The sequence below is a fragment of the Lobosporangium transversale genome (genome assembly GCF_002105155.1).
Source record: "Lobosporangium transversale strain NRRL 3116 chromosome Unknown BCR41scaffold_1, whole genome shotgun sequence".
In the NCBI taxonomy this organism is placed as follows: domain Eukaryota; kingdom Fungi; phylum Mortierellomycota; class Mortierellomycetes; order Mortierellales; family Mortierellaceae; genus Lobosporangium; species Lobosporangium transversale.
Genome location: NW_019028979.1, coordinates 526440 through 552425, shown reverse-complemented (window position 1 = coordinate 552425; position 25986 = coordinate 526440). Strand labels below are relative to the sequence as shown.

The window sequence follows — 25986 nt, the reverse complement described above, 5'->3', positions numbered from 1 at the left end:
CAGCAACAGCGACGGCGGCCAAGTATTACGCCACAGTATCAACGACACCAATATCAGAATCAGCCAAGGTCCATCCTTGGAGCCTTGTCAATATCGCTTTATCAGTCACTATCCTTTTCCCGCTCGCCATCGTTCGAACGTACTCGATACATTGCATCAACCTGTACTTTTATTGCTATCATCTACCTTCGGACACTTCATTGTCTTTTCTTTGGCACAGGAGCTCTGTCGTGTGCAGTACTTGGTGAGTGTACAAAAACCACCTTCTTTCGTTGTCGTAGCCCTTGGCTGCTTCATGTTAAAGTACACGCAGGCAGTAAATACACAAAAGCACATTCTTTACATATTCGGACCTATCAAAAGAAGGGAAAAAAAATGGAGAAAAGGAGGGAGTGATGTGTGACCAAAAAGTGGAGATTTATGATGCAATTCAGGAAAAAAGGGCATGTGCGATGACAATATAATGAGCTGTATCTTGAAGTGGAGGGACCTGAATCTAATCTTACAACTATCTGGTTTTCATAATTCCTTGGACACTCATGTTAGCAAAGTGCCTGAAACACATCATCCGGCAACCTCGCCCAGAAAGACCCAATCTGGACGAGGGCGTTGACATGGATTCTCAGCCTTCATTTACATCACCTTCTTCCTCATCCTCATCTTCATCTACTTCTGCACTGCACACATCTGGTGTAACTTTTGAGTCCATAACCTCAGCTTCTGGTTTCGTGTCTTCCAACACATCCTCATTTTCGGATACTCAATCGACCCGTGCTCATACAAAAGAAGTAGACATGAATTCTATATCAACGATCAGTTCATCCTCCTTGTCCCTTGCGCCTACAACATCATTACAGCAGGAGCAAGCTAACTCTTCTAATGAACTCAAGACCAAATTAACAAGTCAAAAGATCAGACGGCAGAGAAGGCGCAAAATCTATAATTTTCGTCCAGATTACGGAATGCCCAGTAGTCATGCACAACTTGTTGCGTTTTTTGTCTGCTATATCTCGTTACAGCTGGTGCTAATGGAGCCTGAAGGGTCACCTGGCCAATGGTTTTTGATCCTGCTATTGCAGCTTTATGCGTGGTCTGTGGTGTGGTCACGTATTCAAGTCGGTCACCACACAGTTAGTCAGGTGCTGGTAGGAGCTATCATTGGAGCTATCTATGGTATGGTATGGTTTGCAATCTGGATCTGGAAAGTGGAGGACATGATCAAGCATTGGCAATGGATGGATCGTTACGGAGTCATACAAGTCCGTAAGATGTGGAGACAGCTTGAGATGGACGAGGCTGTAGCAGTGGGCAGGGCAGGCGGGAGAATGTATCTCCGAGAAGACCATTTTCCTCAGCATGGCCATTTTCTTCGGCTTTAAAAAAAAAAAAAAAAAAAAAAAAAAAAAAAAAAAGAATCGGACATTTGCGGCCCACACTTCATGCATCATGATGTAAACTCAATGCCATGTTTAGAAAGGAAAATCGCAATTTCTTTACCTTTTATATCCCATTTGTAAAATAATTTATTATAACTAACTTGTAATTTTATGAATAAACTCTTTTTAAACTAAAGGATTATATGAACATTGTATATTTTTTGTAAAGCCTACTACTGCCCTGTGCCCCGATTTCGAAGAGTGGAATCAGACTTGGACTTGTCATTGGCAGGCTTTTTAGTGACTTCATAACCCTGATATCCCTCTGGGTTAGCATCTCGAATTAGCTTCAAGAAAACTTCCTCCAAAGATGTTTGAGAAATACCATAGCCATGGATCAGAGACTGAGCATTCCCTGAAGTGCTGAATCCCTTTGAAACTTGATTGTCACTACCCGTTGGTGGAGTGGCGGTGGGAGTATTCCGACCACTGTTGGCAGATGAGTCCCGAGCATTTCGGTTGACAGCCTGTGGGCCAACATCAGCACCTTCAAGCCATTGAACCAATTTTGGAATGCTACTCATAGACGATGGTGGGAACTGATATAGGAGTGCACCTGCAGAATCATCCTTAAGAATACAGCCAGGTACTTTGGACTCGATGATGGACTTGACTAACGCTGTATTCGATGGATCAGTCACCAACGAGATACGATAGCCAGCTCCAAATTTGTTCTTGAGATGAATCGAATTGCCAATAGCTCGGAGACGGCCGTGAGCCATCACACAGATTCGATCTCCCAAAATATCAGCCTCCTCCATTGAATGCGTTGTGAGAATAATGATCCGTCCCTGTTTAAACTTTTCAATAAATGACCACACATGACGACGATTAGTTGGGTCCATTCCTAATAAAATTTATAATGAAGTCAAAGAGATGAGCGTTTTATTCAAATGACGCCACAAAACACATAAAGATTTACTGTAATGAACCAATAATGCTTACCTGTAGTTGGTTCATCCAAAAAGATAATTTTGGGATCTCCAAGGGTAGAGATAACCATAGACAGACGTCTCTTCATGCCACCGGAATACGTATGCGAAAGCTTGTCCTTGACCTTCCAAAGTCGAACCGCCTTCAAACGTTCTTCTGTCAACTTTGGAATCTCATGTTTGGGTACGTTTTTGAGTCCAGCATAAAGCTCAATGTGCTCTTTGGCAGTAAGATCACCAAACAGGATATCGTGTTGAGGACAAACGCCCATCAATGAGCGGATTTCTGCCATTTCGTTATTCATCGATAGACCGTAGAACACAGCATCGCCTCCAGTTGATTTCGTCAATCCAGAAAGCATGTTCATCGTAGTTGATTTTCCAGCGCCGTTCTGTCCGAGGAGTGCTAATAGTTTCCCTTCCTGCAAAGTCAGACATAAATCTTTCACTGCAATCTTGTCAAGAGGGCTTTTCCGGAACATTGATTCTTGGAAGACCTTTTGAAGGTTACAGATCCTGGCTGCAGTATCATAATTGGGGTCCAATGCCATATTCCTCTCTGTTTTCACGTCTTCATCTTCATCTTCAATAGATAGATCAGCTGGGGACTTGTTCATTTTCATCCTACGTGCATCCCGTTTGGACTTATCTGCCTCTTGAGCGGCAATCCAATCACGTGTCGCGAGCTTTTTGCCTATATGCCAACCATAGAACGTTGGGTCCAAGAAAAAAAGTGGATGGCGTCGATTTCCATAGTCGTCTGCCACCACTTGATCAAAGTATAGGGTCAAAATGGCAAAAACGCCGATATTCATGAGCATTAAATACCAGGACTGAATAGGAGCTGGGACGTCTGGATGACGCGTTCTGGCGTCATCATACGTTGGAGTGAATGATGTGGGGATCTTGTTATAAAGGTCCTTCCAGTAGAAGCCTGGTCCAGGGATGTAAGTCTCTGTAAGAACATCGAAGCGGCCCGTCGCAAAACGAGACATATCCAAAAAGATCTTGCCAAAATTGAAGAAGGGAATGAACATAAGGACATATCTCGCTGCAGGAGACGTGCCAGAGTCATACCAGAGGTAGCCCACGAAAGGATTGGAGAAAACCATACTTTCAAACAGCAAACCGATAATGAACAAAAAAATTCCAATCAGGATGGCTGTTCTACTCGCCTTGACCATAGTGGTAATCCAAAATGCCATTGTTACCATGGAAAGACCAAAGAGGAAGAAAGTGATCAAGACAGCTAAAAAGTTGCTGTTCTTGAAGACAGAAAAGCCAAAAGCGATACCAAATCCAGAAATAACGATAGCACTAACGAGTACAAGAAGTGCATTCGAAAGCCACCATGAAAACCAATAGACGAGTGTCTTGAGACCCATCATCTGCATACTATGGCGCAGATGAAGCTCCTTTTCTGCTACAATTTGGTTAAGCACACAGATGAAAATAATCATCATGGAGCAGAAAAAGAACATTGCTCCGAGTGCAGAGACAACCTCATCGCTGGCTACCCTAGGTGGTACCAGTGGGAAATCCTTAAGCATAGTTATCAGACTTGGATCACTACCTTCTGCAACCTGCATGATAGCCTCGTCAACAGCTCGAGTAAACGAGAGCAAGGAATCGCCAAAAGGGTCTGTGTCATTAGCCGTGTTGGTAAAATTAAACCAGGTCTGATAGACATAGTTCTTTGGTGGCCCAGGTACAATCGAGAACTCAATTCCAAATCGGGTGACATTGGGATGAGAAAGTGTGTAATCGTAAATAAATTTGCCGTTGGGTACAGGAACCATACCAAGCGTTGATCGTGGAAGAGTATTTAAATCAGAAATGGCGTTCTCAAAGCCAAGGTTTACGGATGGTTCACGGATCTTATTGCGGTTGTTAACAGTAGCAAGGATCTCACGAATTTCTGACGTGTCTGGCGTAAACATGATATTTATACAAGGGTCTCCTGGAGTGCGACCCTAACGAGATAGAAGGGGGAAGCTGTGGACGGTTAGAAATGAAAAAAAAAAAAAAAAAAAAAAAAAAAGTGCGGATACAAGGCTGTGTAACAAGAATGCCTATTAACATTTTAACCTGATGCTGTACCTGACAATTATCAATTCCAGGCAGAACCCAAGGTTCTGGATGGTAGTTTGATCGAAGTTGGCGTGCTGTGTCTGCTTTCTGGAGGGCCCAGAGGAGAAGCAGGAACAGGATTGGACCTAGGAGAACTTGTGCAAAAGTGGATCTCCTATAGCGGACCTAGTAAAATGTGACATTTGGAATAGCGTTCATTAGAGAGATTTTTAGCATTGACATTGATGACAGGGTGCAGTATTTTTGTATTGTTGGATTGTACCTGTAGAATGGTGTTACGCTTGAGCATAGTCCAAAGTTGACGAAGTCCAATGATAAAACCATTCTGGTATGTAAAGTTGTCTTTGACCGCATACGACTGATGTCTGCTGTTGGCTTGAACAGAGTCCTCTGGCGAGAACTGTAGTTCGGAGACAGATGGCATCTCTATCTCTCTCGTCTAGTCTGATTAAGAGGGTATATGGATATGACTGGTGATGGACTGGATAAAAGTACAGCTCAGTAGCTCTTTTATAAAATAAAAAAAAAAAAATAGAAATGAAGTAGAATTGGAGTGGAGAGAAATGAAGCGAAGTGACGGTTGAGGTGGAGGAGACTAAAAGAAAGGAAGAAAGAAAGGAATGAATGCACAATGGAATCAATGACTTCAAGACATCAATGAGTCAAAAAATAATATAATAATAACGGAGGCGGCACAAAGCAAGAGACCGAAAGTACAAAAGAGTGACAATGCGATGCTTGTTAATACAAATATCTTTATTCGCATATTCGCATAGAACGTGCTTTGATTGCCTGGATGATTATGAATTTTAATTGTTCTTATTTTCATTCTCGGAAGTTCCATGTATCTGTGTGTGGGCTTTTTTTTTTTTTTGCTCTTCTCTTGTCTGCGCAGAAGGACTGTTCCTGCTCTTGTCCAATTTGTATTAGAGGACTGGACACTGTCGCTCCGACTGTCTCTCCGTATTTGCACACACAGATGATCAGTAAGACACAATCGACTGTGTCTTGACTTCCTGAACTTCTTGGCACTTGTCGACTACGACTTTGATAATCTTCTACTTTTGCGAAAATGAAATCGCAAAAATATTCGATCAATCTTCTAGTATATCTATTGGTGATGATGTATTGGAGGATGAATAAAGTTTACATGTGCGACGATCCAAACAGGCTTGTCCGCACTTTTGGCATAAAAATTACTCCGTCCAAGGCTGCTGGGTTGTGGTTCCACCAAATGCTGATACATTTTTAATGAGGAAGAGACATTTCTGACAGCACTGCTTTTGTGATATCTTGTACATGTACTTTCCCTTTCCAGTGCACCACGTTTGATGCCCTGTATAAAAGGGAGATGTCGAAAAACAGATCCATCACTGCTCCATGCAAGATGCTGATCTATTATTCGCGACCATTATAATGTACTATTATAACCTTATGCTCGAGTCTTTCTGTCCACTCCATTTATTCTACTGTTATGTTCATGGGCGGCCTTTTTTTTCCCAATCAACAAAACAAAAAGCTTATGGTCCCATGTTTCCATGTCCATCACTTCTCTGTAGGCCTCGTCCTTTATCGCTTTTGCATTTTCTTTTCAGTTGGCTAGCACGTTTTTTTTACTTGGCTACAGCCTAGAGTAGACACCAGATTCATCATAGCAAGGGGTAAACGCGTCCTGCGCAGTATTTGCAATTTACTGGCCTCAACCCTCATAGTATTACTATACATGGATAGTTTCAGAAAATAGATGATCGCTTCTTTATTTCCTGTATGGTATGTTGCACATGTCTTTTCATTTGATATCCATGGCGTAGTTGTCCATAATCCTTCATCTGGATGGTTCATTCCTGGACCCGTGGGATATCAACATCATTACCATCATTACCATCATCACCGTTCCGTCTACTATGGTTGCTGTGGTTGCTATGTTTGCGGTGTTGCTTTTGGTAGCCCAATTACCTAGTGGGCCGCCTTTCCCAACTCTTCTCACATTGGGATATTCATGAGATAGAATATAATACGTGTTTAACGTGGAGAGAGATCCCATATGTAGAGGACCACGGAACTCACGTGGTTTAGGTCGGTTTCTGATGCTTTTGAAACTGCCACTGTTACTACAGCAATTCAATTCCGTATCGCCGACTAAACCATTGTCGGCCCTTTGATATTGTGGTTAGATGCCCTGATAATACTGACTATTGGAGTAGCTGGCTGGACTTTTCTGAGGCAGTAATCTGTTGTACAGATGATAGTCACTTGGTAAACTGCGGAATTAGTGTCAATAAGCTGTTGCTGACCACAATTTAAATATCGCGAGGCAGAAGTCGAGCAAAGGCTTGTTAGAACTGGGACATAAAAAAACGTCCTAAAATATAACACATTGCGGTTTGCTAGTCCCTACCTGTTCACAACTAAGGCATATTCGCTTAATAATATAGATACCTTGAATCCTGATCGGGGTTTGCAGGCTCTAAAATACCATGGAATTAGTAGCGATTTTGCTAAGCGATAACATTGGAGTTGGCTCATTCAGAACATGAAAAGTTGTAGACAGCCGCAAGGCTAAAGCTCATACTGGATCAAAAAGCTCCAGTTATCAGCAGTTCTTCAGGTTCTAACTGTGCCATCGTGGGCCTTGTCGACAACGCCGAAGAGCATATTTATCAGACGAATAAACATAACGAATATCATGCACAATATATAATCGCCGCTGTTAGACAAAAGCTTGACATTATATGAGTTAGTGTATATAACATCAGTAGCTTAGCATTATGGACATAAAGCTGCCGCAGAAGCAAATGGAATCATGCCTCAATGCGTCTAGAAAGCTATTGGTATCAATAGATGAGGTCCACTTGCCTCAGAGCTATAGAACCCCAAAAAGGCGTGAATACATGTCACATAATAACAATCAAAGCAAGAAATGGATCGACAATAACTTGTCCTCAGCCACAAGGCTATCTCTCCAGACTCGCCAGACTCGGCTCGAGAACCGTTAGATATATGTATGACAATTACGGTAGGTGGTGTCAACCTTGATCGTGATGGGATAGACCTAATGAATTTCGTCTTATTCTTTTCTTTTAACATCCTATAACACTCAGACTGTTAATTAGGGTTTTGTAAAATGTTCTTTCGCCCTTTGCAAACACTTCTGAGACATGGTGCTTTTGTAAGCAGGCAATCGATCCCAAGGCTTTAATCCTTGCTTGCTTCTCAGCGTTCCCCAATGTTGGTTAGATGTTCTTGCTAGGCACATGATGGACGAGGCCAGAGCAAGCACTAGGCTACGAAGGGCCAAGATGATCGCCAGAGGCTATGTGGACGATGACATTTAATCCGTAAGTTACTTTGGTTTGATATAGCCTTCAGCAAATTTTAGGATGTTCATTGTGGTACCTGATAAGATGAAGACACTCGTTCATTCCAATTTCTATTTCGATGATAACTTGTTGATGAGCAAAAAACGAAAAGATTAAAAAAGAAAAGAAGGAACAGACGTGAGTATTTGCTCTTTCTTTTCGGCCGCTTTTGAAGCCTTTTCTTCTTTTAAAAATAAAACCACCTGAAGGGCGTTTGTAAGAAAGAGATGCACTATTTCTCTCACTCTTCCCAAATGTTACAAATTAGCAGGAACAGGATTGCTAAAAGCTTTACAAGATAATGAGAGGCCTTTTGTCTTCAAATTCAGTTTGACACTTCTGTTCCTGGCTAAGGGTGCAGTTAACGAAGCTGTAATAATGACAAGCAGATGTTTTAAATAAAAAAAAGAAAGCTGCCTTCACAGCACATCCTGCTCCTCTCACTCCTTCCTTTCTCTCCTTCATTTAGGCTCATTCTTTGACTTTCATACGTATCTCTATCACAAAAGAAGTTCAATCAGCATGAAAAACAAAAGCACAAACAAAGGACAGGTAACTACTGTTAAAAGCCCACCGCAAGAGCTAGTTTATTACCCTGAAATTAATCTGGCCTTTCTTTTTTGCATTCATTTAGCTTCCATTGGCTTTCTTATTAAGAGTACGATTTGAACTACGGTAAGATTCACGATATCAGAACAGGAAAAGAGTGTTGCAAGGAGAGAAAGACGCTTTTGATGGACCATTTTATCAGGAGTGAGTTCTACTTGACTGCACATTATTCTTAATCTACTGTGCATACAGCAAATAAGTGTATAGACAGCAAACAAGACGACCTCCTTCGTAACAACTGAAAGCTGCAGGCTTTTTTAATTCGAATATCAGGAGGCACTGGCATATCGTGTGAGAAGCCCACACTGGCATACACAAGCACAAAAAAAAAGGAGATGGTTCAAGAATGTCGGGGCTATTGAAAAGGAGGCACACAAGCGATAGATGACAGTGTAGAGAGGGTGACGCGGAGCAAACATTCTTAAAGGCACCCTTGCAGCACCCTTAGTCCAGCCTTTACATCCTTATAGCAAATAAATGTATTGAGAGATAATGATATGTTGAGCCTTTGTACACGACCAACATGTAAAAGTATTTATAAACAGCATCAAGAAAGGTTTCCAGTCCTCAAGTCCTTGCTTCGATTTGTCTTGGCAAGCACATGTTCCCTTGCTCGTTGGTTAGAAATCCAGTAAAGATTAATTGGGTTTTTCATCGTGTGACAAATATGCATATCTGATATATGCTGTAACATTGTTACTTGTCTTTGTGCATGTCTTTTCCTCCCGAGAAAACGAGAAACTTGAGGACTCGCTCGCCCCCTTAAATTTTTGCTTGGCTTACCCACGATGTCTGTTTCAATCAATCGGATTTTGTTGGTGTTTCTTTATCAGAGGAGTAGGTGACTTCATCTCCTGTAAGGCTATCATGAATGGTGACATCGTAAAGAATTCACTAAATGAGGTTGGAGATCATCCAAAGATGACCCAAAAGGGCCTTTATCTGTGCTTGTGTATTTTGTATGCGATGTTACTGTTCACGACATTACACGCACGGTAAAAAAAAGAAAAAAAACTGTACGATATAAACATTACTGCAAGAGGACAAAAGTATTTTCCAACAGAGCTGAAAAACGATGTGGCGTGGCTGCTATAAAACTTACAGCAGTTCTTCTCTTCTCACAGTTTCCTCTTCTCTCTTCTTTTATCTTTTCTTTCTTCCCATCTTTTTTCTTCCCTCTTCCAATCCCTTAAACACATATTTTATCAATCCCATCTCTATTGTCAGTAAAATCAGTCATGGAGCTTCAGCCAGATCATCCTACTAAAGTCGAGCCTGTGCTTGAGGGGCAAATCCCTGCACCACGCGAACGGAGCAGCAGTGATTCACCAAAGTCTAGCCTTGAGAGCAAGATCCATTCTTCTGGTAAGCAACAACTTGGATAGTGGACTTAATCATGTAGCTGTCTTAGAGCCAGACGCTTAGTACATTCTTTATTTTTTTCTTTTTTTGGCTACAGATCACTCTGCATACATGTCGCCACGTCTGAAGAGCATCTTGCTTTGGGAGAAACCCGTAGTATCGGCAGCTCATCTCGCTACGGCACTGACAATGGTGCTGCTGTGCCGATGGGTTTCACTATTGAATTTGGTCTGCGGCCTATTTGTTATAGGAATTTCTGCCTCTTTTGCCTATGTTAATGGCATGTTGCTTCTCGGTCGTGTGACTAACAAGCCAGCTACTTCTCGACCACTTGGGTATGTCATTTTTACGAATTTATTTAATTTCATGGTTCGCTTTCATTTGTGGTTACGGGTTGTCTACATCTTATCATTGAGGATATATATGGCCATACAGATCATCTGTTTTTCTTTTTGATTTTGTTAATCAAGTTTTATATCTTCTATATCCTGTACATATAGAAAGTACTACCAGCGTTCAGCCGAATTTGTGCACGTTGAGGCAGATGCTCTTCATCGCCGTGTAGGTTTTGTCACTGATGGTTTGAATGTTGTCATCACCGAGCTCGCCAAAGTAGTGCTTATTGAGGACAATAAGCGCAGTTTGAAGGTAAAGCGCATTATGCAAAAAAAAAAAAAAAAAAAAAAAAAAAACTAAAAGGTTTTAAATTTTTAACGATTCTGACGTATGGCTTAATCTTAATCTTTTGTAATGTAGTTTATGGGCATTTTTTACGCCATTTGGACTCTGCGAACCTGGTTCTCGACAACCACACTCCTCTCAGCTGTTTTGATCTCGCTCTTCACTTTCCCTCGACTATACATTGATAATCAGACTCTGATTGACAGCCATGTTGCCAAGACTTCCGATCTGGTGCAAGAGCAAGTCGGCAAGGGTCGCCAGAAAGCTCAAGAACACTTGAGTTCTGTCTACACCAAGGCTGAGCAGTTTGCTCAGAGCAAGGGTCTAATGAAGAAGGCTCAGAAAGCTGAGTAAACAAATTAACATGTTCCATTTGTATATATCATAGTCTCCTGTTCACATCATGGCATCTTTACTTTCGATGTTATGTGCTGTTTGTTTGTTTTTTTTTTTTTTTTTTTAAATAAATCAAGCACTCAATGCAAGTTTTTATTGTACAGGTTTGAAGCTTCTTCGCCTATGCTTCTGTCTATTCTTTGGGAAATGGCAAGAAGGTGACGGATATAAACGGAGAGAATGAAAATAAAACAAAAATCAAATTCAAAAAATAATTCCTAGAAAATCTCCCCTTGACAAAAATTATCAAAGATGAGTTTTTTAACACATGCGATACTCGTTCTTCTCTTTAAGAGACATTTGTTTGCCATTGAACTCATAGTCGATTACAATATCGAGGTCTCTGGGATTACGAGCATTAGGTGAACATGTGAGCTCTCCAGTAATGGTCTCATCCTTCTTGACCGTCATAGCCTCTTTTGTGTAGAAGACAGTTTGCTTCCAATGAGTATACTGAGCATAAGGTGCAGTGCTGAAGTTAACGGGCTTGTGGCATGCGTCAAACGAGATGTCAAACCATGAGATAAAAGCATGGATGTAATCGTCACGTGTGGCTGTGATCGAGAAGGGAACCTTAAAGTTCAAGTCCTCCTTCTTGACAGTCAAGATGTCAATGCTCTTGAATGGACAGGCGGTTGTGACAATTGCCTTGGCATCAACAGTATCCACCAAAGGCTCCTTGAGGGCAATTTTTCTGATCGAAGAGTAGTCGAATCCATAAACATTGTCCCAATCTATATTATCCACGCAAGCAAACATAAGACAAAAAAAAAAAAAAAAATTAGCAACTAAAAAAAAGTTTCTCACCAGATGGATTGACATCCCCTCAATGAAAACATGCAGAGTGACATACATCCAATCTTCTCTTCTTTGTAGTCACCATCCTCAATGGCAGCAATATACATCGTAGCTTTATCGGGAAAGATAAGACCACCAGGAGCGAGGTACTTGTCACGGGCGACCAGGACGGTATCCAACATGGATTCATACAACAAGAAATATCCCATCCACTCAGAAATAATGATATCGACCTTGTCCACAGGTAATTCAACCTCTTCCATCTTGCCTTGGATTAAAGTGACAATATGGTCCAACTTGTTATCCTTGACAATCTCACGAGCATTATTAATAATGTTGGACATGTCAACCTGATAGCGGCAAAAATAATAATAATAATAATAATTAAGAAAAGTATTAGTTCTGCATACTAAATATCGGTAATATAATGTCAACTTGTAATACATATCATCAACATTATGAGTTCACGTACTCCGATAACCATTTTTGCGCCAGCTTTGGCAGCAAACATGGAAAGGATGCCAGTCCCACATCCAACATCGAGCACGACCTTATCCTTGAACAAGTGGCGGTTCTGGTAAATCGAGGCACGGTAAGACAAGGTGCGGACCTCATCCTTCAACATTTCCTATTAGTATCCAGAGTAAAATTAAATTGTATATTCAGGATCAATCAGCTTAGCACATGCAATATATTTAATGTTAAGAAAAAATCAGATTGTGTTTGATGTCTACCTCATGAATGCCTGAGAACGCAAACACCGACAATGAAGTGGGAGAAAAGTTTTAAAAAAGTTCTGAGCGGTTAGAGAGAGTCATTTGAATGGACAATTGTATCGTTTTGATAAGTAATCGAATTTGCTTTGTACAAGCTCAGGACTTACCAAAGTGGGCATACGAGTCAAAGTAGTAGTCCTTTGCAGTCTGTGTATCCTCTTCCATGGCCGACATTGTTTCGTGAGGATGAAGAAAAAAAAAAAGGTGCTGGAAGAATGAGACAAAGAAATGTTCACAAAAAAAAAAAAAAAAGATAATGCATGTTAAGCCACGCGAACACAACAAATATCTTGAGCTCGGTGACACACAGCACATGCGATATTTCGATATTCGTATTTAATATAAATTAAGGGGCCTGCGATATACGTTGAATGATAGCCAGCCTGGCTTCTTGGGATCCCAGTGTCAAACATGAGCAGAGCTCTGATGGTTTATATCATGTATGAAATATAAATGAGATACTTCTTTATGGATCAAAGCAATGGATTCCTTGGACTAGCAGTGTATCCGCTTGGCTAATGCCCAAGTAATGCTGCGTTTTTGATAATGTATTAAGTAGGGGAAAATGACCTGGGACATCAGCATGCGCAGTTCCTGAACAGTTTTAGACGCGTCTTTTAAGTCGGATGAGGAGAGGAGCCAAGTACCATAAAGTACTTAAATATTGCGCTTTTGGCCTTCTTTATCTTTGATTTTATTGTTCTCTTTATTTTACATTGTTATCTTGGTCAAAAGCGTTTTTTTTTTAATCAAATTTTAAACTTTTCATCTTGCTTGTTCACTTCTCTTCATTCACAAAAGACATCTATCGCAATATTTTACTATTTTTTTCCTACGCCCATTTCAAACAAACATTTGTTCACATCTACGTGCATACAAGCAAATCAACAAAAAAGAGTAGTCATCATCAAGAGAAAAATATCGAAATCAGCCATCACATTCAATTTAAACAGTCAGCGATCCCCTTTATGTCCACGGCCAAAAACCCAAAACCCCATTCTCGCAACTTGACGTATACGTACAGTGAGTACACCAACTATCCTTGCACAGCTCCATTGGCTACAGCGCCACTAAACCCATATCAAGCTTTATTGTACGCTTTGACTCATAGTATCGTTAAAATACTTATTATAATTGTTGTTTTTGCTTTTTGTTACCCAGCAGCTTATTTCTTCCCAATCAAGTTACCTATTGCTACTTATCTTCCAATATCTACTGAATCAGAGTAGAAAGGGTATTGCTCAATAAGAGAGATATAGACCTCATCCAGGGTCTGGCACGTCCATTGTAACGGCCGACGTCTCACGCGCGTCAAGATTCGTAAAAACGACAAACGTGAGAGTAATATACAATATGGATGCGGACTTTAAACGTCGAGTAGAAGCATTTCAAAATGGGACTACAAGGGACGAGCAACACGCAACAAGAAGCAACCACACCCTACCCGAACATCAACCTAATCTTTTATCAACAAGGGATGCAAATAACATTCAAGCTGGAAGAACGACAGGTGGCGCTATTAGAACATCCTTGGCTATTGCTCGTTCTGCGAGAGCTCGTGGCCCTCCAGGCTCATCAGGCGGTGTGATTAACCGCAGCGTATTTGGTCCTTCAGCGGCACCTACAACCAACACAGAAGTGCAGCCCTCAACAGGACTAAACCGGACAACGAAGAGTCGTCTCTGGTCATCTTCAAGTCCGGGCCAGAAGAGAAGAGCATCGTTATTAGAGCGCAATTCTTTACAAAGCGCGGCCTCAGTTAGCATACCAGGAACTGCTGGAACAGCAAAAAAGTTTGAAAGGCGCAATATTTCTAGCACCAATAGTTCTAAAAGCAATATCAATAATACGGCGAATCAAGATAAAAATAATATCAGCAGCAATAACACAACAACTGATGGCGCGAAAAACATCAGCAATAATGATAATACACAGTCTACTCCCAGAACTACCCCTATTCCTAGTGCAACCTTGCACCCTTTTTATTCTATATATGACGGCCTCACCGGCACCGGGAATTCATCAACAATTCGATCCCCTGGATTAAGGTCTCCGACCAAAAAGCATGTATATGATAGGTAAATATCATTTGTTGTGTAGAGCTAATACAAAGATGGTGAGCAAAAGCATAAAAATTGGAAAAGCATTCTTACCGTGCGCGGTTCCCGATTATTCATTGCATAGATACATTCCTGTACGGGAGGGAGGTCTTTCAGAGCTATATGATCTTTTGCCAGAAACGCACTCGACTACATCTCGATTAAAATCACGAAAGACATCGATGACTCCAACACAAGCTACGCAGGCTACAGACCATTATAAGAAAGGTTGGCTGGGAACTGATTTGATACCCCTTTTTTATTTATTTTTATTTTTTTAAAAATGAAACTATACAAAACTTATTCTTTTATCACCTACTCTCACATATTAAATATGTAGCTCAAAACCAAGCTCATGACACAGTCATCGCAAACGAACTACAGCTTACCAATACACATAATCATTCTGACCAGCAGTTGGCTAGTACGCCGCGCCGACTCTTTAATTACTCTTCGACAACAACACATAATACCATTCATTTCGACTCACCATCACGTCAAATTTATGCTTCAACTCCTGTGTCGCAGGAGAGTCGCAATATTCTACTTAGCCCAAAGAAAGCCCCACGAACGATCAGCCAGGTACCCTTTAAAATCCTTGATGCGCCAGAACTCAAGGTATGATGTAATAGAGCATTTTTTTTTATGATCATCTCAATTCATGAAGCAGTATTTGTGACTAACTGATGCCATCATTGGATAACACTTACAACAGGATGATTTCTACTTGAATCTAGTAGACTGGTCATCACAAAATGTATTAGGTGTTGGTTTAGGGAACTGCGTCTATCTTTGGAGCGCATTGACAAGCAGGGTCACCCAGCTCTGTAGTCTTGGTGAGAATGATAGTGTTACTTCCATCAATTGGATTTCAATGGTAAAAAAAAATTGCTTGAACACATCCTGGCATATGACCATTACTGTGATGTTATAACTTTTAAAAGAAGGCAATCTTACATATCACCGTATCATCTGCACATATATATTTCTTGTTCAAAATGATAGGGATCACATCTTGCTGTTGGTACAGACAAGGGATATGTGCAGATTTGGGATGTAGGAGCTCGACGGAAAGTCAGGACCTTAACTGGACATACTCAAAGAGTTGGCGTACTGGCATGGAAAGATCATATTTTGACATCAGGAAGTCGCGATCGAAAGATCTACCACCGTGATGTGCGAGCTCAAGAGATGTGGATCCATCAATTGGCCAGCCACACTGGGGAGGTGAGAGTCTATTCCGATTGCTTGTTATTATTGTTACAATCATTGGGACCACAATGGGGTAGCTATGTAAAACTGACATTCATCACTTTATGGCAATGCATAGGTTTGTGGATTGAAGTGGAACAGTAGTGGATCTCAACTTGCTAGTGGCGGCAACGATAATAAACTAATGGTCTGGGAGAAGGATTCAACTGTGCCTCTTTACAAGTTCCGAGACCACACTGCAGCCGTTAAGGCAATTGATTGGAACCCACATCAGTCTGGCGTCTTAGCCAGCGGAGGAGGAACTGTAGATCGTCATATTCGCTTTTGGAACACTGCCACAGGAGTTTGCCTTGGAGCTACAGATACAGGATCGCAGGTATATACAGCAGTAACACTATTGAGGTTCCTATAAAGTTTTCTTGCGCTGTGCTATGTCTCTAATAGGCTCGATTCAATATTACATATGCTGGCACTAGGTTTGCAATCTTGCATGGTCTAAAACATCAAATGAGCTTGTTTCAACTCACGGATATTCCCAAAACCAGGTCGTTGTATGGAAATACCCTGCAATGCATCAGATCGTTGCTCTTTCTGGGCATTCTATGCGAGTTCTTTACTTGGCTCTTTCGCCTGATGGTCAAACCGTTGTCACCGGTGCGGGCGATGAAACGCTACGGTTCTGGAATGTTTTTCAAAAGAGCAAGTCGGAACGACGAGACGATGAAGGGCTCTCTGGCGTGATCACCACTATACGCTGAAAAACACGATCTCTCCATTTTTTTTTTTTTTTTATTTCTTCATCTAATTTTTTTCCCTTTTCTTTTCTTTTTTTTTTTGTCATCATTACTTTCTTTGTTCTTTGTGATTTTAAGCACGAAGCTCCACATTTGTACACCATCTCTGTTGTTCTTATTTGCACTTTCATCATTCTGTAATAACATGTAACAACAACTTAGCAAAGAGCTATCATATAGCGCCAAATACGACCCAAAAAAGTCAAATAAAAACTGTCGAGAAGGAACCATTAATTACATGTAGAAAGAGGAAAAGTAATGTAGCATTAAAATTTTCTTTGTTCGAAGTGCCAACACGGAAAACAATGCGCGCGCAGCAAAGAGGTTTATTGAAAGCGTTTAGATGAATCCAATCTTGTTGGCGACATCAAGAGCATCGACATCGGCGGTAAGCTTAATATAGGCCTTCTTGTTGCCATCAGGGCTAATATGATATGCAAAACAAAGAAAGAAAAGTTAGAAAAAGAAAAAATATAATAGTGTCAACTGAAAGCGGCGAAATATTATTGCAAATCAGAAAATGGTTCTAATCGCTTTTATATTATTTCGAGGCCTCCAGACATTACTGCTGGCTGTTATAATAAACCCAACTTTTTTTTTTTTTGACTTTTATTTTTATAGGGAAGTTATTGATAGCAATTGCACCAGTTTTTGTATTGTAGTCACTCTTGAGTTGCATAAATAGGGGTGTTGACGATCAAGTCCAATCTTGAACTGTAATTTATACAGAACTTCTGAACAGTTTCCCTTTTAATGCAGTTTTCCTGTTGTTGGAGGTTTTCTGATGCGATCCAATTGCTTTCGCCGAAATACTCCCATAGATTTTTCACACAAAAACAGAGAGCCAAAAAAAGAAAAAAAAATCAGAAGGAACTTACCGGATGAGGGTGTTGACCTTGAGGGCGGTAACATCATACATCTTCTTCAAGGCATCCTTGATTTGGCGCTTGTTAGCCTTAACATCGACAAGGAAGACGAGGGTGTTGTTCTCCTCAATCTTCTTCATGGCAGACTCGGTGTTGAGAGGAGCCTTCAAGACCTTGTACTGATCCAAGCGAGGAGCATGGGGAACAGACTTGCGAGCATACTTGGGGTTGCGAGCAAGCTTGAGGGTCTTGGGGCGGTTGAAGGTGGTCGAAGTGCGGATCTTGCGAGACTTCTGACCGTTGACACCCTTCAAGGCAGCCTTCTTGGCGGCGAGAGCCTTGGTCTTATCCGAAGTAGCTAAAAACGATTTATAATTCGAAATATAGATCACAGATCAGTATTTATACTCATCAGATCATCACCGTTTTCTGGCTCCTCCCATTAACAAAAAGTTTTTTTTTTTTTTTTTTTTTTTTTTTTCCTCTTGATTGTTTGAAGTCCATGACTGAGGCTACAGGACAAACAATTCCATAGAATGATCTATCCAACTAATTCCGAGTATGATTTGCTTTCAAACGATAGTGAGTCTCCAATATTCTTTTTGTTGTTCCTCATTTGTCTTTTCTTCTCATTCTTTTTTTTAAGGTCCTATGCTCTTCATAGAGAAGAGTACTTCGCCAATAGCTCCCTCACGCGTCTAGAATACAGGTGTGAATATGTTCTGTGACGATGCAAACTCTTCACTGACTGAAGACAAATGAACCAGCACTTGGAAGAGGTGAATCAACATTTTGTGTTGTAACAGTTCAGGTAATGGTGGTAGTATCAAGTCGACTCTTTCTATTGTTGATGCTGAGCTTAATGTCCTTTTCCATTAAACCAAACTCATTGGATGAGCATTTTAATGAAGAAATAAAAAAATAAAAAGACAATCCTGTTGACATGTACGATTGCCCTGAATGCGCTTTGAAGGATCTTGGGCATTGGTAATATCCATAGATACAATGTCCTGAGCCAAGATAACAGATCGATGGGTTTGATGAGGGTCGATGGGGATCGATGGATCATCATTGGATGGAAGTCTCCTATTTCATTTTGCTATCCGCTCTAATCACCTTTGGTCATCTTCGTTTGGATATTAGAGAAAAGAGGAAGATTTCACTGGGACTGCAAACGTGGTGGTCCTTTCACTTTGAGCTACACAGACTTTGTGCACCTTCCATTTTAGCAGTGCTTGCATAAAAAAGAATTACTTATCACGTGATATTAACGTGACGCGTCCTCGACGCTTCAGTTGTTCGGACAATTGAAGTTCATTTTCTTACATTATATTCTTCAATTGCATTATTGCATTATTCCATTTAGCGACTTTTTCAGACATGTCTATCATCAACCGCCCTAACCCCGTTCCTCATCTCCAGCGTCTGTATCAGGTACTTGAATATACTCCTCTTCCTATTGTCCTATTGTTGGTCCTTCCTTTTTTAAAACTGTCATACTTTCGCGTTTTCCATCATTCCTAGCCTGTTTTTTTTTTTTTTTTTTTTTTCTTTTTTTCATACTTCAACTTTAACTTTTTTTACAACTTGAATGTCACGCCTGCTTACTACGCCATGTCGTGGAGTTACTAGTTACGGCCATAATTAAAAAAAGAATCTCAACTTTATACACGCTTTTTTTTTTTTTTTTTTTTTTTTTTTTTAATTTTATTGTATTTTATTTCTGCACTTTGGCAAACTCCAACCTGAACAATTGATAGACTCCCTCTCATGTCCCAATCTACCTCAGAAAAGGTGGTGATAAGTTCATTATGACTGGGTTCGTCGGCCTCGTCGCCATTGGATTCATTGGCAGCTTGTATGGTGCTACGAAGATGGCCAGAGTAAGTAACTCTTGATTGACTTTATTATTATTGAATTGGTTTAACAAACTGACATCCCCCTCTCTATTCCATTATACAGGGTATCAAGAACTAAAAGGAAGTCAGGAGGAACAGTAGAAGAAAAAAAAGAAAAAATCGATGGTTATACTCTGTCGAATGAAGGAAAAAAAAGAAGTGTTATTTTCTTACAAGGATTTAATGGATGTACTGGCTCTTTAGCAAGTGTCCTAGAATCCTATTGATAGTTAAGCAACGACACTATTGTTTCTGCATCGATTTGTGTGGAATAAAAAAAAAGCTGCTCAAAGATTCAGGGCTTTTTTTTTTTTGAAGGCACGGAAAAGGTTGGTAGTATCCATAATTGGTCACCGGTAGGACCAAAATGGGCGTAACAAATAGAAGTTTAAAACCATGGCAGCAACACATTGTCAATATATATATATATATATATATATATATTAATGTCATTTTACGTGAAGGTTGTTATTGAAATCTTTGGCCTAAATCGTCTTTAGGCTCAATATGTTGCGTCTGTAAGCATTTAAGATTTTTCGGCGGAGGAAGGATCATGTTTATTAGCCTGCCAGCGATTGTCCTGTACTTTGCCATATCATAAATTTCTTTTTCTCGTCATGCAGCAAAATAAAGAGGGAATAGTGAAAAATGATAATATTACATGAAATAGATGCTGAGTATGAGATGGAGATAAAATTTTTTTTTCTTTTTTTTGTTTTTTTCACTTTTTTTTGTTGTAGTTGATGTTGGTGTGGTTGTCGTTGATTAGCTTTTTTTTTTTTTTTTTTTTTCTTTCGTTTCGTAGGTGTTTGCATGCGTAAACTTCGATAAAAGACGTCTGTATACGAAAGAAAAAAATAAAAAAATAAAAAAAAAGAACCAAATGTTGATTGATGTGGCAGGAGCACGTCAACGCTGGAAGCAACAGTATCTCTATCCCAATACTCTTTAGAGCTAGTTAATGAAACTGTTGACTGATCCTAAAAGTCGAGGAATAGGGATCTGTAAGGATCACCTTGCTGCCCTGCATCTTCATCAATTACTTCGGGGTAATTTTCAAAATTGCTAGTATCGCCAGGATGACGATGAAGTGGCACTATTGGTGCTATTACTCTCCTTTCGCGTAACCCTTCCCAATCCACACCCCTGAACCACTTGTGACTCTTGATATCCTCTGACCCGCCCTATGTTATAAACATATTTTGAAGATAGAGCATTAAACAAAGGTAATTATTAATGATTCTGCAATACAACCGAGGAGGCTTTTTTTCTATTTTTTTTTTTTTTTTTTTTTTTTTTTTGTCAAGCACCAGAGGTATTAAAAGAATATTGTCATTTCATTACCCTAAGGTTACCCAGACGTTTGGTCCTATCGGATGTTAATAGTTTTTTGATCAGATCCTTTGCTGCAGAATCAATATGCGATGGGAAGTATATGCGTCCTGCTAGTATCTTTTCATAAATCCCAAATGGATTGTCATCAAAAAAAGGCGGATATCCTGCAAGCATTTCAAAAATGAGGATACCAAGCGCCCACCAATCCACCGGCTTGCCATGTCCTTTTGACTGAATAATCTCTGGTGCCAGATATTCGGGTGTTCCACACAATGTCCAGGTTCTATCCATTAAGAGAAGAACGAAATTGAAAAGTCAGACTCAGTGAAAGATGAATTTTAAAATTATGGATCCCATTAAGGCTGGTCATTCCAAAATAGTATTTAAGACCAGTCGTTCAGCGCTGTTTATCATATTGATGACAACTACTAATCATTATGAATCAATTCCATCCCATGCCGTAATCCTAGCTTGCCCTCAAAGTAATCTAGCCGCACACAGGTATAGGCTCACAATCCGTAAAAAAAAAAAAAAGAAAGATAGAAGGACATGCATTGCAAGCAATGACGCTTGTGATGGCTCTTCCGTACTCCACTTAGACGGAACGCATTTGCTTAACGAGTATTCCCAATATTTAATCTTTCTCGAAAAAAAAAAAAAAAAAAAAAAAAAAAAAGGCAATAAAGCCGCATGAATCCTCCGCTTGCTTACCTATCCTGCACTCTTTTAGCAAATCCAAAATCAGTAATCTTGATATGTCCATTGATATCTAGCAACAAGTTTTCTGGTTTCAAATCGCGATAGATGATGTCCCTCGCGTGCAAGTATTCAATGGCCAAGACGATTTCTGCCGCATAAAATCTTGTCATGTCGTTCGAAAATCGACCTGCTCTTCGTAGATGTGAAAAGAGCTCACCCCCAATAACATATTCTAGTAGCATGTACAAATTACGGTCGTCCTGAAAAGTTGTATGTCTGTTCAAAATACAATTTAAATTGTCGAAAAAAAAAAAAAAAAAAAAAAAAAAAGTTAAAAAAGAGTTTAATGTCAGTGCGTGAACGAGTGGGCCAAATGGCGATATGCTTAAATTTCCAAGATTCACGTACAGGTTGACGATGAACGGAAAATTGACTTGTGCAAGAATCTGCTTTTCAGAATTGATATGTTCGACTTGCTTCAACCGCACCACTTCTACTTTTTTAAGCACCTTCATTGCGTAAAATTTTTGATCATGTTGCGATCTTGTCAAGTAGACGCGTCCAAATGTTCCCGTTCCTACAAGGGAATAAAATAATAATAATAATAATAATAATAATAATATGATAATCATGTCCAGTTAGAATAGACCATTAATAATATGATTACCGAAACCACGCCTTTTTTTGAGCATTGCATCACGACCATTGGTCGCCCGAACTCTCCTCGGTTTTTTTTGTTCTTGGATCAATGTTCGCCTTTTTTTTTTTTTGCCCTTCCTGTTACAACTCACACCCCTCTCCCCTGAAAGGGTGGAATGCACGGGGTCAACGAGCAAGGTAAAGCCCGCAAATGGGTGCGCCAGCATGAATACCAAAGAAATTTTAAGGGACACCTCCGCGCAAAGATATCGCCGCAATACAATGAATCATTGCCTCAATGCCTCAAACCACACTCATGGATTTTTGCAGTTTGAACTTGAAATATGAAAGGGGTGAAAAGTCTAGGCAAGAAGCCTCGCATTATCTTCATTTATGACTTTGATAACCCAGACGTGTTTGTTTTTCAGAATAGGTGGTAAAATGGAAAGGGAAGGAAAATGGCATGTGAATAAAAGGAAAGAATGGAAGACCTTGATAAAATTTTTCTCTGATAATTGATAAGGAACATATCAATCTACGTGGAACACCAACTGTATTTGATATCAATAATGTGCGATCAATAGCGTCCCAATCCCTTTCTACGATTGCAGACCCAAGTTGAGTAATCTGTCTACAACAATATTTCCAGTATCTTCTCTCGATACCAACTTTGTTTTCCAGATATTATCCACGAGATCCCTGCTTTGCCAACAACCTCAACATTTATTTTTGTCCGAGAGATATGCGGTTGTTACGATTACGTGCATACGTGTGTTTTCTCTCCTCCCCCCCCCCTTCCCTCAAGGGATTTTATTAGTACCAATGTGCTTCTGGTCCCGAAAAAAAAAAAAAAAAAAAAAAAAAAAAGATGGATGAAAAACTGTTTCAGCTTATGCCCAGAATTAGGTCGAGATGGTGCTCTACCATCTGTGTTTTTCGGTCATTATGCGTCTGTTTTCTGGATGAATGAATGTGTTTGTATACGTGCGGAACAAAGTGTTTGAGTGTCTGGGCGTTCAACCTTTCTCTAGTTTTACTATCACACCCCTTCTCCCTTTCCCTTTGCAACTGTAGAATTTACTGAAGATAGCGGTAGCGTTGAAGATTACGAGTTATGAGTATTGATGGTCTGATCTGGATTAGGCCAGCTCTTCCCAGTGAGAAAATCCATCTTCCCGTATCCAAGCTCATCATCATCCAGCATCATCTACACAAAAAAAAAAAGTCCGCTTTGTTTCTGTATTCATCATCTCTGAACTGTAAATACATTTGCTTGGGTATGTGTGTGGTGTGTGCGTATAATAAAAATATGGAAATGCCTATCGAATTGAATGTGCGTGCGCGCGGGTGTTCCTTTCTGCAGGTTGAATCTCTCCTTTGTGCCAATCATCACAGAAGGGTAAAGATCCTTCTCGCATAATCCTCTTTCAAGCTCAAAAAAGCATAAGCGTTTCTAAGCGGTATTTCTTTTTCTATTTCTTTTTCTTTTTCTTTTTTTTTTGTTTTTGTCTTTTGTGCATCTCAAAGTTGAACACCTGTGTCGGTATGACATGAGGGGAGGGGAAGGGAGGCGGGTTGTTGAGCATGTCGGCATGCTGACATGACGATATGAAGCATGCTCGGTCCAGTGGCGACGCAACCATATCCCGCTCAAATTTTTATACTTTTTTTTTTTTTTTTTTTTCCCCTCTGGAACTTTACGCTTGATGGTCCGGAGAGATCCTTTGTGTTCAGAACGCCTTCCCAGCATGCCCGAAGTATGCAATCCCAAAATATGGATAAACACAAACAAGAGACTTTTTGCAAATCCATCATCATACACGCGCAGATCGATCCGAGAGACATCAAAATACTGAATAATGCATACAGGAAGAAGTACAACATAATCGCGCGCCTCCCTGAGTCTCGCGTACATCAACCATTTGGCTCTCACTCAAACAACAACAACAAAAAAAGCATATTTTATAAAAAACACAAAACATTCTGCAAATACACATGCACGCATCCTCATGCTCTCACTCCTTGATAGCGCACTGTTAGAGTCATCTCCCGCCTGTGTAAAATGGCCCACACATTTAACTCCAGGCTCGGTCGAAGCAATGGCATGCATATTTCAATACTCGCTCGACCCTCTTTTTTATCAATGCCTTGCATCACCCATCAAAATGAACACCAAGTTCGTGCCCAAAAAAAAAAAGGGAAGCAAAGGTGGACCAATGAAAGATAAAGAACTGAATAATTACTCATGTGCATCGATATCCTTTACAATTACTCCATCTGGGCTTGCGTGACAATTGTGTTATTGCTCCACTTTTTCTCTTTTTCTCTTTTTTTTTTTTTTTTTTTTTTTTTTTTTGTTTCTCTTACCCAAAGTCTCTAAAAGCTGAAAGTCAGAAAGGCCATATTGTGGCCTAGCAACGAAGTTTGGACTTAATTCATGTCCGACAAAGACACCTTGAGAAGAATAGTAAGGCGACATCTTGTCGTTGTCATGCGGGTGTGTACTATTTTGATTGAGTTCCATCTGTTGCTCATGTTGCAGTCGATACCTTTCATGCAAACGAAGCTGATGTTCCTGAAACTGCTCCGTGTCCATGGGACTAAGAGATGCCATAGCCATTCCGCCTGATGCCATGTTAATATGTCCGTTGTTCATGACCGAGGGCAAGCACAAATGTATTTAGGTGGACGTTGATGTCTATTCAGACAAGCGTGTAAAGTGTATGTATGTATGTGTATGTGTCTGCGAATGTGAATTTGAAGTAAGAATGTGTAGAGCGAGTAAGAAAGACTAAATAAAAAGTTGTATAAAATAAAGAAAAAAAAAAAAAAAAAAAAAAAAGAAAAAAAAAGAAAAAACAAGAAAGGGAGGTGCCTGTTAAGACTTGTTGAGGCTGTGCCGCGATGGGGAAACAGGTGCAAGCATAAATGGGATAAGAGAGGAGAGAAAGCAAGAGGGAAAAGGTTGGCGAGGCACTAGTCTTTTTTTTTTAGTGAGCGTCAAGTGATGGAAGATCTTTTTTAATGTGAATGGCACACGCGCGTGTCAGTGAATGTTATTGGGTTTCCTAATCGTGCAGTAATTGGAAGAAGTTGAAAAAAAAATAAAATAGAATAAAATGAATGAATGGATGAATGAAAGAATGAATGAAATGAAATGAACGAGTGAGTGAATGAGTGAATGAGTGAATGAATGTCTAAAGGAGAATATGAAGAAGAAGAGAAGGTCGTCGTAGAAATAAAACGCGTTCAAAAGGAAAGAGGGATGGGCAGAGAGTAATATGAGCGAGTGGTTAGATGTCAAGGGAAGGGAAGAGAGGGGTAGAGAGTCAACTCAAAATGACCCCATGCACAAGATGGAACACAATAATTTAAACACACAGACACGCGTTGAGGTGGAAGGACAAAGATGAGACGGGGGTTAATGTGAGAAGGGTTTGGGGGGGGGGTTCATAAATAAATGTAAAATGAAAATGAAAAGGGATATTTCCAATGATCCAATGATCATGAAGCAAAATCAATAAAAAAAAAAAAATAAAAAAAAAAGTATTAGAAAATAAAGAAAACAAGGAGAAATCGAAAGAGCTTTCTTGGCTTCTATTTCTCCACATTCATATACATGAGACATTTATACATCCGTACAAGCAATCCAGGCACATGGAGCATCCTTTTTTGCCTCTTGCTGCTAAAGTTGATTGCTTAATTGTAAGAAATACTACATAATAATAATAACAATAATATAAGCATGGGCCATGTTCAATCTTCAGGCGAAGCTCATTGATCAGACATTAAGGATAGTCTCTGGCAAGTCATCAAAGGCTGATTCTGTTCGCGTTGTTTGGTTAACGGCCAGAGCCTTGTAATTTTCCTTTTTTCATTCTCCTTTACTCCTTTTCTCCTCTTTTTGCCATAAACTCAGCAATCTATTATTTCATCCCTTTTGAACTCAATTGATCGTTTGACCTGGATCTTGATCGAAACACGAATCCTTGTGTGCGTTCAAG

The 25986-nt window shown here is 40.0% G+C and overlaps 8 protein-coding genes across 8 annotated transcripts; 3 read left to right on the top strand and 5 right to left on the bottom strand.

Annotated features, from left to right (window-relative positions):
- Positions 1-539: 539 nt before the first annotated feature.
- On the top strand, positions 540-1379 carry BCR41DRAFT_366486 (hypothetical protein; the record flags this gene model as incomplete). The annotated part of the gene is made up of 1 exon (XM_022026220.1): positions 540-1379. The coding sequence occupies one exon, from the start codon at positions 540-542 to the stop codon at positions 1377-1379; it is 840 nt and encodes a 279-aa protein (XP_021886430.1).
- Positions 1380-1506: 127 nt separating this feature from the next.
- Positions 1507-5045, bottom strand: BCR41DRAFT_344008 (hypothetical protein). The gene is made up of 4 exons (XM_022022405.1): positions 4722-5045; positions 4469-4624; positions 2382-4341; positions 1507-2283 (listed from the first exon to the last, which is right to left on the bottom strand). The coding sequence occupies exons 1-4, from the start codon at positions 4881-4883 to the stop codon at positions 1610-1612; spliced, it is 2952 nt and encodes a 983-aa protein (XP_021886429.1). The 5' UTR covers positions 4884-5045; the 3' UTR covers positions 1507-1609.
- Positions 5046-9557: 4512 nt separating this feature from the next.
- On the top strand, positions 9558-10917 carry BCR41DRAFT_316218 (Reticulon-domain-containing protein). Its single transcript, XM_022021233.1, has 4 exons — positions 9558-9792; positions 9887-10124; positions 10290-10437; positions 10546-10917. Exons 1-4 carry the CDS (start codon positions 9666-9668, stop codon positions 10822-10824), a joined length of 792 nt encoding a protein of 263 aa, XP_021886428.1. The 5' UTR covers positions 9558-9665; the 3' UTR covers positions 10825-10917.
- A 5-nt stretch (positions 10918-10922) lies between these two features.
- Positions 10923-12666, bottom strand: BCR41DRAFT_344004 (S-adenosyl-L-methionine-dependent methyltransferase). Its single transcript, XM_022022404.1, has 5 exons — positions 12548-12666; positions 12399-12409; positions 12137-12292; positions 11720-12014; positions 10923-11600 (listed from the first exon to the last, which is right to left on the bottom strand). The coding sequence occupies exons 1-5, from the start codon at positions 12612-12614 to the stop codon at positions 11128-11130; spliced, it is 1002 nt and encodes a 333-aa protein (XP_021886427.1). The 5' UTR covers positions 12615-12666; the 3' UTR covers positions 10923-11127.
- A 1775-nt stretch (positions 12667-14441) lies between these two features.
- On the top strand, positions 14442-16529 carry BCR41DRAFT_4218 (WD40-repeat-containing domain protein). Its single transcript, XM_022030078.1, has 8 exons — positions 14442-14518; positions 14625-14767; positions 14880-14963; positions 15068-15157; positions 15255-15416; positions 15545-15766; positions 15870-16127; positions 16228-16529. The coding sequence occupies exons 3-8, from the start codon at positions 14895-14897 to the stop codon at positions 16507-16509; spliced, it is 1083 nt and encodes a 360-aa protein (XP_021886426.1). The 5' UTR covers positions 14442-14518; positions 14625-14767; positions 14880-14894; the 3' UTR covers positions 16510-16529.
- A 120-nt stretch (positions 16530-16649) lies between these two features.
- Positions 16650-18609, bottom strand: BCR41DRAFT_343997 (ribosomal protein L23a). The gene is made up of 3 exons (XM_022022403.1): positions 18528-18609; positions 17424-17769; positions 16650-16969 (listed from the first exon to the last, which is right to left on the bottom strand). Exons 1-3 carry the CDS (start codon positions 18535-18537, stop codon positions 16885-16887), a joined length of 441 nt encoding a protein of 146 aa, XP_021886425.1. The 5' UTR covers positions 18538-18609; the 3' UTR covers positions 16650-16884.
- A 1680-nt stretch (positions 18610-20289) lies between these two features.
- BCR41DRAFT_366479 (camp-dependent protein kinase catalytic subunit) lies at positions 20290-22209 on the bottom strand (the record flags this gene model as incomplete). The annotated part of the gene is made up of 5 exons (XM_022026219.1): positions 20290-20493; positions 20654-20927; positions 21356-21619; positions 21752-21920; positions 22137-22209. The coding sequence occupies 5 exons, from the start codon at positions 22207-22209 to the stop codon at positions 20290-20292; spliced, it is 984 nt and encodes a 327-aa protein (XP_021886424.1).
- Positions 22210-22293: 84 nt separating this feature from the next.
- On the bottom strand, positions 22294-24809 carry BCR41DRAFT_4261 (hypothetical protein). Its single transcript, XM_022030679.1, has 2 exons — positions 24350-24809; positions 22294-22379 (listed from the first exon to the last, which is right to left on the bottom strand). Exons 1-2 carry the CDS (start codon positions 24636-24638, stop codon positions 22345-22347), a joined length of 324 nt encoding a protein of 107 aa, XP_021886423.1. The 5' UTR covers positions 24639-24809; the 3' UTR covers positions 22294-22344.
- Positions 24810-25986: the final 1177 nt, after the last annotated feature.